The 12,766-nt window shown below is 39.3% G+C and overlaps 1 protein-coding gene across 1 annotated transcript in view; it reads right to left on the bottom strand.

Moving 5' to 3' along the window:
- Positions 1-1,176: 1,176 nt before the first annotated feature.
- Positions 1,177-12,766, bottom strand: part of INO80 (INO80 complex subunit) — a 59,806-nt gene continuing 48,216 nt past the window's right edge. The window contains exons 30-37 of the mRNA XM_009319231.1: positions 10,990-11,062; positions 9,191-9,349; positions 7,773-7,875; positions 7,112-7,200; positions 6,107-6,262; positions 4,851-5,010; positions 3,867-4,085; positions 1,177-3,223 (exon numbers count right to left, since the gene is read on the bottom strand). Coding sequence (XP_009317506.1) covers positions 3,006-3,223; positions 3,867-4,085; positions 4,851-5,010; positions 6,107-6,262; positions 7,112-7,200; positions 7,773-7,875; positions 9,191-9,349; positions 10,990-11,062 — 1,177 coding nt within the window. The 3' untranslated portion in view covers positions 1,177-3,005. The remainder of the gene's footprint in view (positions 3,224-3,866; positions 4,086-4,850; positions 5,011-6,106; positions 6,263-7,111; positions 7,201-7,772; positions 7,876-9,190; positions 9,350-10,989; positions 11,063-12,766) is intronic.

Genomic DNA, 12,766 nt, shown 5'->3' with positions numbered 1-12,766 from the left:
CCATTCCAGCTTAAAACACAAACTCAGTTCATTCAATATTCTGTTTCTGACACTAGCAAATACCTTGATCCCTCAAAGGAAAGTGACTTTCTCCGCCATTAATCTGTAAGACAAGTGCACAACACACAGTCGGAGTGAAATGATGCTCAGACTGAAAATTCAAAGAAGAACTTCAGTGTGCATATCCATTTTACTCACTTCAATAGAAGCGTTCCCTGTAGTGTTGATCACAAAACTACCTCCACCTCCTTAAAAAAATTCCCAGTCTTTGTCTTTCTAGCACTACTTCCTTCCCCAAATCAAGAAATTGGAATAGAACAGCTGTCACATGAATTCTTCCTAATTCCTTGATTAATATCACAGAATCTCAGTTCTTCTATGACGCATAATACAAAGAATGCATCTGTTAAATTTAAACTTTTTACAGAAATTGAACTGGATATGATCTAGTAGTTCATTTACTTTACTGCTACATTAGATCTTCCTGAATTTGTTAGCCTGATGCAAGTTTTGCACGCAGACAGGCTACCAATACTTTTGCCACAACTTGTGATGTCACTTGGTACTTCTTTTGAAGATTAAATGACTTTAAATATATTTTTTATATTATCAGTTTTTAAAATATCAATAATTTAATCTTCCAAAAGTATAGCATGCAACAGTACATACTACATTTTTGCAATGTTTTCAAGTTACAAATTATTTTTTTTCTCTCCACTTTGGATTACAAATTGATGCAACTGTCCAGCAGTTTGAAAATCAAGACTGCACACAAAAAAGTCCTTTCAACTCCCATTGAAAAAAAAAAGGAAAAAAAAAAAAAAGAAAAAACTGTAGAGAATGATGTCCCAAAATGATCAACTGTATTGAATTCAACCATCATAGTTCAGGTACTATGTAATTACGCATATTATACTTGCTTCTGTTTTCTTGTGATTTGCTGCATACCGACTCCAAAATAGATTACGAGATAATCAGTGAATACAGGCATGTGATAAGTGTACAGTTGTAACTGAAAAAGGTTACAAATGTGATACTCAGAAGAGTGCATACTCTAGAGCATTACATTGAGCAGCATGTGTCTCTAGATGCATTTCCAGATGCACACCCTCCATGTTCTCTTCCTTAATCCTCTCATTCATAAAGCTGTATGCATAAAAACCACAAAGACACTGATTTACATAAAATTATCTCACTCCATTTTATTTAAGATTTTCTTCTCCAGTTAGTAAAAGAAAGATGTGTCTCTCTTTATACATATGTACAAGTTCAGTTATAAAAATAGACAGCACATTCAAAGAGAAAAAAAGGCTTGGCATTTGTCTGATTCCCTCTAAATATCATATATACATGTGAATAGGAGGGGAAGGGGGAAGTCTTCGTGAGTTAATTAAACACCACCTCCCCCTCAATTATCCCCTGCAAATCTGTTTAAAAATCAATCTAACTAAGCTCAGTTCTGCTATTTTCAGGTGTGCAAATTAGAGGCAGAGCCAACAGGAAGCACTCGCTCCACACTGTAGGACGCCAGGCAAAGGATTTGGGGTTGGAAAAAAAATTATAATAATAAAAAAAGTCATCTTCCTCTGTCACAGCCCAGACCTGCAACTCAACTTGCTTCTCTCTAACGGGATGAAAGTGCCCCGGCAGAACAGCCTTTTAATTCAACGTGTCAGACAGAAGAACTGCCCCACACCTAAATCTCAGTGCAATGCAGACAATGCTTACAGCAAAGCAAGGGGCTACGGGGCGGGGGGAGGGGGGGTTGTGCATTGAGAACGGGGAAGGAGCAACCAGAGAATGAGAACACAGATGGGCACTGGCAGCACTGCCTTCTATCAGCCTTATGGGATATGGCTACTGGTACCCGCACACTGCAGTGAACTCAAGCAAGCTAGTATGTGTGATGATCACAAAGATGAAGGGAAAACACACTGGAAGAACAGTCAATGGATGGCTGGGATACGAGACTTTTTTTTTCCCAGGATTTGGCTGGAAGGGGGAATGGCACAGTTGTCTGTCTCTCAGGACTGTTTTTCGTCGCTCCCCTCACAGCACTGCAAGCTGCAGAACCACGCTCTACTACGGCACAGTGAGAGGAGCAGCAGCAAACTCTTCCTCAGCACTTCAGCTTTCCCTCTTCGTGAGATTTGTACAAATAGAGCCTTACTTTTTTTCTAAGCTTTTAAGAGTTCTGCACACCTGAAAAGTGAGAGAAATCATTCTGAACACAGCGAGTGTTTGTGCTGATGAGAACTCTGAAATGCAAACCGAACCACTGGCTTGTGGTTTCTTCCACTGCATGAAGCAGAGGCAGTGCTGCTGCTCTCACTAGGCCTGTCAGCGCTGCCTGTATTCTGCGGCTCTGAACCTGTTCCTGACAGATGGTGCTGAAAAGAGTCCATTCCCTGGAAACCACCTGAGACACCTTCCTTTGCATTTCAAACCTTTAGAGAACCCAGAGGCCCACACTAGAAGAATCCAAGATTTTTTTTGATCACACATCATCTTCAGCTTAGCCCCCAATTACCTCCCCACGTACACTAACCAGCTGCCAGTACGGAAATGTCTTCTGACACTACAGGGTACTCCTGGGGTTCAGATACTGATTTCATAGGATAAAACTAACGCTGGGTTCCACCTCAAGCTACGAGAGAGAAAGTATATTGGTGTGAATTCAAGCACACACAGCTGCAGGATATTGCATGGAGTAGCTGGATGCTTTCTTGGGAATCTTTGTCAGATATGTCAATAAAACACAAGCTGACACTCTCCCAGTTACCCCAGACTCCCTCCCCTCCTTCTCGCAGTGTCTGCAAAGACAGTTTTTTGGAATACACATAATCAAAGTGCTCACATAAACCACCCACTCCCATTGTGCTTTGATTTTCTTTTCACACACGTGCTGGACAGCAACAAGGCATTCATTTGCATGCCTTCAACTGGCAGGGTGGTCTACTCTGAAAGCCAACGCAGTTCAGACAAGCTTTGGGGGTTCAAAATTACTACCGACCACCTGAGGTGTGGGCACCTTTGCTTTGCTTCCGAATTGGAGCTTCTGATATGAGACTGCTGGTCAGGTTTAAGCTTTTGGGGGTCCCACAAACACTGTTTCCTTTGCTCAAAGGGGAGCTCAAGGGAGAAGAGGCGCTTGAAGGTCCAAAATCTGCAAGTCCAGAAGGCCGAATAATTGCTGTTTGTAGAGGGCTACTTGCAGACATGCCTAGCAATGGAAAAGAGAATCAAATGCCATGTGAGCATATTATTCCACTTGCGGCTCTTCAACAACAAACAATATACTAACAATCAGTCCTAAGACCACCCTGTATTCAGGTGGAAAAACCTGAAACCAGGACAACAATTTATGAGAGTTTAATGAGGAGGGATGTCCTTAACATACAAATCATCTTGCAGTTATGCCCTGGGCCATCTTCAGCTGGCGTAAAGCTGAAGTTTCATCACCATCATTTTAGCAGATTTTGTAACCTGATTCTGTAACTTCAACGTGACAGCAATACAGGAAATCCACAGCCATACCCATGGGATAAACAACACTATCCAATTTGTCTGGACACCAAAATAAAAAACAAGAAAGAGGAAAAATATTTGGTACAAGATAATTCAAAGGGCAGATGAAACTTCTGCAGGACTAGCCTCTCAAGGTCATCTGTGGTGAAACTGGCTATCCTCTCACACCATTACCATGTCACATTGTGTACTGCCTCGATCTCAGAATATAATGGACAAGCAATACCAACAATACAGCACTTTTAATCTATTTTTTGACAGGCTGTAAACAACAATCACCCAAACTCATGTGGTTGGTTCTGCTCTGGGTAGTCTGCTGCCTCCCCTTCCCCACATACCTTTAGAGACATTGTACCCGTATGCTGCGTATGCCGCTGCAGAGGCTGCCGCTGCCCCTGCTTTGGCACCTGCCATTGCAGCTGCACTTCCCGCTATCGATTTCCGGCTTCTGCCCTTCCCAGTGCCGCCTTTTGATCCACTGCCCGAACCTTTAGGACGACCCCGGCTTCGACCTGACTGGCCTCTCCCAGTGAGAGGTGTATCTTGCATGGAAACACCTTAACAAAAAAAGAATGTTAAAATGATAACTGCTATGGTGTTTACATTAATACTGTTCCTATTAACTGATACTGTTCATTTACATTAATATGGATGCTGTTAGCAAGCACTGATCCCATGAAAAGAAATTATGTATACAAAACTTCACTCTTCATTAACCACATCTTATTAACTCCAACTAATTATTATTATGAATCCAATCCACAAATAGGTGGAGGATTCTGGGTTCTACTTCAGGATGAAGCATTTTCTTACTTGAAGATAGATAAGTTTCTTCTATTTGTTATCTCTAAAGAAACTCGTCAAGCACTATGGCTCTACTTATTTCAGTGTAGAAAACTATGGTAGTTAAAAACATTCGCCATTATTTAAAATCACAGCGGCTCCAGTCACCCATTGGAAATAGAGAACTGATTATTAGCCCAACAACAAATTCAAGGAAAAGCTTAGAGATTAATAGTTCTGTGGTTGTCTGTAATGTGGCAATATGCACATAATGGAAGGAGAGCCCTCTATAACACAGGAACAAAGGACAAAACTTTTAAGAGTAACTAACACAGAAAAGAGGAAAAGTGTGCTGAATGAGAGACTATAAACAGATTTCCTATCAAATCAGAAGTAATTTCTCAATGAAAAGGCAATTTTTTCCCCAAATTTTGCCAACCATGCATATACTTTGGTTAAAATGCAGAAAACGTATCACCTAGCCATACAAAGTCAGCGTTTAATAAATGTGAGTAGTAAATCAAGGCAAAAGTACTGACCATTCATGGTATCTGAAACTGAGCCAGTAATGGAAGCAGGAGAGTTTGTTGCCCTTGACTGAGGTGCTGAAGAAGCTGGATCATCCACAATCACAAGCATATCACTACTGCTCTCATCGGGAGGGATAGAGCCCATATGTAATTCACTGCTGATGGATATCTAAACATGACAGAGAACAAAGCTGTTAGCTTCTCAGGTTAGGATAGGGAAGGGTACAAACATAATAAGATCTTAAAAAGACATATAATCACAAGTAATTAAACGGTACTTATTCTGTTCTTTTTTCATCTTCTCTGTGTGAGACTAGCAGCATGATACATAATCTGCCTAATCACACCACACCCTCTATTTACACGCTGAGCAGCAGTAAAGACCTCCAGGAGCTACTTAATTTCAATTCATGAATATAGATGTTAAGTTAAGAAGCAGGAGACTAATGGGCTCAGCAGAGATTTAAGAAAACTGCTGTTCAACTGTGCATCTTCAACTGCAAGAGAGAAAACAATAGGATTCTTAACCTACTACTACTGCTACTGCTAATAAAAATCTTTGTCAATAAGGGAACAATACAACATAGAAATCTATAGAACAGAATATATTTGCTGCCAAAACTGGTTTGCAATTCTTTACAAAAAGATGAAGGAAAATGTGTGCCACTGAGAATTTACAATTTAAATTCCAGAGAAAAAACACACTAATTCAGAATCAGAAACAAGGAAGGAAGCAGAGAAGGAGATGTAGATGAGACTAGCAAGGAGTACTTACAAAGAAACTGAATGTCAAGGAGCTATTTGAAGGATAGTGTTTGGTTCAGGAGCAGAAAGAGACTGTTCTTGCTATGGAAGGTATTGGTATGGAAGAAAGCACATGGTTATAAATGTGAGCATGACAAAGGCAGGAAAAAGGGAGAAGAAAGTAGGAAGAAAGTAAGTGGGGCTGCAGGCAGGAATGGAAAAATGTCAGGGGCTGAAAGGGAGGAGAGTCAGGGCATGAGCTCGCTGTAAGAAAAGGGTGGCAGAGAGCAAATGAAGAGAATAACGGAATGTCAAATAACGCGAGCAGCTGTAAGGCAGCTTATTAGCAGCTGTTATGTTTTCAATAAATTATTTTCATTTCCACGGTTCACCTTTAAGACATCTCACTTCCCCCACATACTTGAAGTTCTACACTAGCTAAAATAACAGAAAGCAAGAATCCTACAGGATTGAGGCCACAATTGAAATAGTATATAGTTGAAAGCAGCAGTGAGTCTTACCTCACTGAAAGGGCTGGGCATGGCAGAGTCTACACTAATGAAGGAGTCATCCCCATCAGCAGACAGGTTGGAGTTATCAGCTGAGGGAACAAATGGGATCACGAGGTTCATGGCCTCTTTCTTTCTCTTCCCATCCAATTCATCTTCCTTCTTCTTCTGAAATAAATAAAACAATACCAGGAATGAAAGAGACAATAAGACAGAAGAAGGGGAATAAGCAACCCAAAATCTCAACATCTAATGCAGTATTATAACTCAAGGAATGCCATGTCCAGAATTTCCCAAAAAAAATTTCTGAAGGACACAGTAACAGATCCCTTAGAGGCTCCCCCTTTAGATTTAAGTAGGGTTTGTTATTTTTTTCTTCCTAAAATAGCTGGAATGATGGAGGATTACTCTTACAGAATTACTTTGATTTCCACTGCCTTTTGGAGTGAGCTTGAAATTCTTTACCATTACACAACATTCCAATTAATTAATGCAAAGCCTGTCTCAAAAATTCAGAATTTTCATAAGCTAGTTTTAATGAGCTTTTTTAAACAAACTGATCTTCCCTTGTTCCACAGAAGCCACACAGCTATATGGGTTTTATCTATGTTTGGTGCTTCATTTACATTCCCTTTTTGTCCTTGCAGAACAAAATCTTGATTAAGTCACCATTTTATATGCCACAGAATGATCAGTTGATCATTTTGTTTTTTTCAAGCACAAGTCCTCAAATTGTTGTCTGTAGACTACTGGTGATCTACAGTGTTGTTTGGGTATGCAGTACTTCCTTATTTTTCAAGTTGCTAATGACATTAGAATACAGATAACTATGCATGTATTTTGTAATATCCCTCTTCTGTGTAAGGAAGTGCCATAGATTGATGTTCAATGGTGAAGGGAAGAAGGCTTTACTCATTAGACTGCCTTTGCATAAAATGTTTCCGCACCACATAATAGCGAGCCTGAAGCTCTTCTGGCTCTATCACTGACACAGGCAACCTCTTTGCATCAAAGTACCTTTTCAGCATATTTTTCCCTTTTACGTTTACGTTCCTTCACACGATTTGTTTCTTCTTGCTGTCGCTTCTCTTCTTGACGCTGACGCACTGTTGGAAAAGAAATACAAACTTGTTACCACTGGAAAGATATTTCATATCCTTTTGTGAATCTTACAAGAAATTCTAGTTCTAACAGAACTGTGAAGAAAAGTCAGCTGTATTAAAAGTAAAACACATTGAAAACGCTACTGTATTAAAACTATTTGTATCCAAATTACTAAAAAGTCTTACAGTTAAATTCTTCTTTCAAGCAACATAAAAGCATATATCTCTAATACAGCTTCAAAAGTATGATGAAATACAGCATTTTTACTAATACTTTTCTTGTCATGACCTACATAATTCTTGTCAAAGCTCTGTCATTCAGGAACAATGTAATGATCCTGAATGAGTGCCAATAAAAACTTTATCACATCATCATGTCTCTCTTGCACAACTTCATCTTTCAGCTCAGCAGTGATATGAAACCAGCTTGTACTAACAAGAGTTAGCAATACAAAAAGAGCCAGGAAACAGAAGTTGTTATCAGCAATACATGTGTTTGTAGAGATAAAAACACAGATTTTATAAGCTAATGAAGTGAAAGATGGGGAAAATGCTGCAACATGAATTTCACTTACATTTCTTTTCTAGTTCCTCATCATCCAGCAGAAGGCTGACCACCTCTTTTGGCTTCAAGGTGTCAGGTTTGAAATTGCCACCTGAAATCACCATTCGTTGGATCTAGAAGGAAAAAAACAAGAGAGAAAAAAAAGGAAAAATTACTCAAAACAGCCATGAACCATTCTCACTACCCTTCACTGAAAGCCAGCCAGAAAAAGATGCCAGCGCATCTGTATAAGTCAGAATTGACTCAACTTCTCTATCATTCCAAAGTTAGTAGCAAAATTTCAGGGGAGATTTATTGAGAGTATAATTAAGAGTATAAAACATGAGAAGCTACCGAGCTAGAAAGCAGACAACTGCCATCCCTTGTGCAAAGCTGCACTTCTACAGCACCATGTAATAAACAACAAATGATAATAGTATTAATACACTGCTGAACAAAAAGAAAAAACACAGTGGTACTCCTGTCAGGTATAAATTACCGGTCTAATTTTTCAAGTAATCTGCACAGAGGATCATGCAGATCACATTCTTAAAAGGTACGTTTTTAGTCTCCTTGACTGAAAACTAAATCTCCATATTGAGTCAGTGTCTCAGTTTAAGCAATTCACTCAACCTCTATTACTGCAACTATAAAAACAAAGAAGAGTTGCAACCTAGCAAAAGAGAGCAAGCTTTAGCATAAGCCAATTTCAATGATTTGGATCACCAGCAAAGACTACACTTTTTTTTCAGGTTAGTATCAGGTGACTCTAGTGCAGTATCCTAGAGAAAATGGGTAAGTTTCAACACGGGAAACGTGAATGCATTCAGCTGGAGATGCTTCAGTTGCTGCAAGCACCATGATCAGCATCTAATTAAGACAAAAGCTAAAAGAAATCCTGAGTACACAAAACATCTGAATGTTGTATATAGTATACCCACTGCTACCAAAGAAAGTGAATCTGCTTAATTTTTTCTTACTAATAAGTGTCATGAGGTTTAAAGTTTCTAATACACTTACTGCTTGATGCTGCAGGACACTGAGCTCTTCTGGCAACCCTCACACCTCAAATAATTTTCACTTGATTACCATCCAAATTTCTTTAAAAAAAAAATTCATCTGTGGTATAACATGAGAGGAATCAGTAGCCCTGACACAGCAAAGACAGAAGCTCTAGTCTTAAAGAAGCCTGAGTAGTTTCATTGCATCATAAGAAATAGTTTTCATGAAGTCATAGTGTAAATAATTAGCTTCTTCCTAGTTCATATAATGCAGCTGTAATGCTGTTGTGTTAGGGACACAGATTTGTTTATTTGAGCATAGACATTCCCTTTTGGCTTCTCTTGTGTCTCCCTGCAGATACTTTTTCTGTTTCTTTACTCATCTTGATACGTGTTTTCTGATACCGTTTCTGTAACTTCTTGTTCCAGATGATTTCTTTATTCTCACCTCACTCTTTTCCTTAGCCCTTTGTAAGATGCGCTCCTCAATGGTGCCTTTACATATCAACCGGTACACAGTGACTTGTTTTGTTTGACCCAGCCTGTGTGCCCGGTCCATGGCTTGCTGGTCTACTGTTGGGTTCCAATCACTGTCATAGAAAATTACCTGCAAAAGAACACAAGAACAGAAAGGATTAAATAAAACCATACATTTAGAGCACCTGGTGATTAAAAAAACAAGAATCCAATATACTGATAAAAATAAAAGTTCCGCTTTACACCCCACAGAATTACTGCCCTACTGCAGGCTGTATTAAACTAGCTTTGCCCAGTCCTGTGAAGTCTTTTCCACTGCATTTCAGATGAATTCAAACTAATTGACACTGCGAATGTTTCAGCTTCCACAGAATGTCTTTAGTATCTTCTTCAAGAAATCTGCTTCAGAGGCACAAAATTCCTACGTTTGTCACCACATTAAATCACTGTCACGTGATTAATTATAGGCTAACCACATCATGAACCCATTTCAGTGTTACTTACCTTAAGTAGAAAAAGCCCATCAAATTAGAATTTCACAAGAAAAGTAATACTCTAATTTTTTTTCGTTCAAACCTGGATAAAGTCTAGTCTAGTCTGACACTTCTAGTGCTTTTACTACAAAAAACGGAAATGCCACATTACATTCATATTGCCCTGTCATTCCAACAGTACTTCATGCACAGTAAGCATACAAAACAAAAACATTGAAAAAAATTCTAGACAGCAAAGTATTCAGAAAGTTACAAAAACACAGAACTAAAAATGCCTGTGCAAAGAGCCTGCAGTAGCATGCCTGTGCTTCCATCTTTTTCCTCTGTTGAAGCAACTTCAACTGAGAGAACTTTTCAACCCTGAAAATCCTATAGATACTTGCTTTCTTCTGATTTCTTTTAAGTGACAGCAAGGTATGATGGGGTATTTAAAAAAAAAAAAAAGTAGTATTTTTGATTCAGAGATCTTTGGTTTTGTGTGGCTAAGGATTACGGTCTGTGTTGGGGTCAAATCTGCATGCACACAAGCACAAGAATAGCTGTTACTGAAGAGATAAATGGTTCATGCAGGTCAGTATTCCTTCCCTAGTGATTAGTGGCAGCTGCTCCAGAGTGCAAATCCTTGCAATTCACCTGAATTAGTATGCCTTTACACCTTGGGTGAGTAGGGGGGAAGCAATTTATCCTTCCTGACTAGTTGATATTCAACTACAAATGACTTTGTACTTTTAGAGGCATTGCTTCATTCTTCTGTGCACAGAAAAAAGGGTAACCAATACCTGTTGTACCGATTCCTTTGCAGCTGAACCTTAAGAGCAAACAGTCATACATGAAACAGTATTCACTGCATGTAAGTGTCATTTGCATCTGTAGACCCCCTTCAGTCATCCAACTCGTTTCTGGACTCTGGTACTAAAATATGTGGGGAGAAGGAAGGTATTTCCAACTGCAACCAAAACTGGTGTACCAAGTGTCCAATATTCTACAACTTTATCATCAAGATAATACTATATTGTAAATATGAGCAAAGTAAACAACGTTATGCAATTTCATGATGTGAATGGCAGTACTAAAAAATACTGATCAGCATCATTAAGAGTGCCAACTTTCACACAGAAAGACCAGTTTTCCTACGAAAATTGTGAGGCTAGGAGGCAGGAGATGAGCAGCTTGGGAGGTGGTTGGAGGGCATATGAGGCAGGAAAAGCAAAGACATATTTATACTGAAAACTAAGTAACAGTAAGCCGATTTTTTATTCTGCATTACTTCACCTACCGTATCTGCAGCTGTAAGGTTAATACCCAAGCCTCCAGCTCTTGTGCTTAACAGGAACACAAAAATATCATTCCTGTAGAAGAAAGATTAAAAAACCCTTATTTTGTGCATGATGAACAAGAAATAACCACAGAAGTAAATTTTTTGACCCATATAAAGTGATCAGGGCTATTTCTATTACTTGAACACTTCAGAACATTTTGTGCTGTTCATTCACGGTCAGGAAAAAAAACGTATGAATGAGTGAGAGAAGTTAATCTACAAATCAGGACTGTCGGAACACACAAACATTCAGTTTGCAATAGCAGCTTATTAATCTCTATCAAAACAAACCAGGGTTTATCTTGCCCACACTGGAAATTAAGATTTCATATGGACAAAGAACAATTTATTGTTTCACAGAACTGACCAACATTAAAAAAAAATATCTTGCCTTAACAATGCTCAATTGATAAAGAAAAATAAATGTTGAAACTGTGTAGGCACAAGTTTTCTTCTAAATTTGGTGCTTTGAACAGAACAAACAAGGAGACAGGTCTATACATAGGATGACCAAATACTGATGAAAACTCAAGTGGTAACAGCAAAATCAGGATTTCTGCCAAGGTTGTGAACCTCACTAGTGCCACTGGGGAGTCAGCAGTATTTAAAAGTGCTTAACACCGTATGGATCTGTGAACAGGTTGACGCAAACAAAGCAGACAGTACTAGTAAAGACTCCAAAGAGGTTGACATACTGTACTTCGACAGCGACAGAGCAAGGCCCTCTCCTTAAGAGAAGACACTCTGCAATGCCACGTCCTTTTGGTACCACGCTGTCCGTACACAACTGCATGCAAAATTAGTAAAGCACCAGAAACTCTTGCTGAATGAGCAGCATGGGACATTTGCTTCTTAACTAACTATGTGTAGGCAGTCTGTCCTTGAAAGTCCACTCATCAAATCTAAAGGGTCTTGCCCTTCCTGCAGGAAGAAGCATGGGTATGTTGCAGGCAGTTACGCATATGCTAGTACAACTCAACAAATGTAGAAAACTAAGGGTTTTGGAATCCATATCCTTGAAGGTCAAGTAGAACCGACTATTTTCTCAGGACTTCTCACACTTCAAGACATTCACAAGTACCTGGCAAGGCGGTACCATAAAAACCAGACTCTCAAAGAACCCCTTCTGGTCCAAGGTTAAGGTTTCCCCCCAAGGTTAAGATTTAGCCCCACCCCACCTAAAGAAATTGCCAATAGACAACAGAAATAATTATGAAAACTATGAATTAATCACACACACAAAAAGCGCCAAGAACTCTAAAATTAGACATAGAGGGTTTCTGGCAGTCCAAAATCTAAGAGTACAAAAATCCACCCTGAGCTACGGACAGCTGGGAGGAACTCAAGCTGAGCTGTCAATCTCTAGACTTTATCTTGCAGGTACAAAGCCAAAGGAGTCAGCAGGTGCCTGTTCGCAGTGTAGGTAATCCTTGGCCAGGAAATCTTTTCACTCTTGTAACAATAGTGGAACGTGCATATAGACAGTCACCTGAACATCCAGCTGTGAAATGCTTCTGGAAATGCCACATGGGAAGGAAAGAAAGTGGACAGTGCCACAGACTACAGGAACAAATTATCATTCCATAGCTATATCTTTTCAGCACCCTGCTAGGATATCCTGCAGGATAGTTTAGTCTCAGTCAGGCTTTTTTTCCTGGAAATATTTCTCATAAGTGAATCATGTATAAGAGGAACTCAACTAACATTTTAATAGGAATTCTTGTTTAGACTGGCT

This window comes from Pygoscelis adeliae, unplaced genomic scaffold, assembly GCF_000699105.1.
Source record: "Pygoscelis adeliae isolate BGI_AS28 unplaced genomic scaffold, ASM69910v1 Scaffold22, whole genome shotgun sequence".
Taxonomy (NCBI): domain Eukaryota; kingdom Metazoa; phylum Chordata; class Aves; order Sphenisciformes; family Spheniscidae; genus Pygoscelis; species Pygoscelis adeliae.
This window is presented reverse-complemented; position numbering and strand designations above follow the sequence as displayed.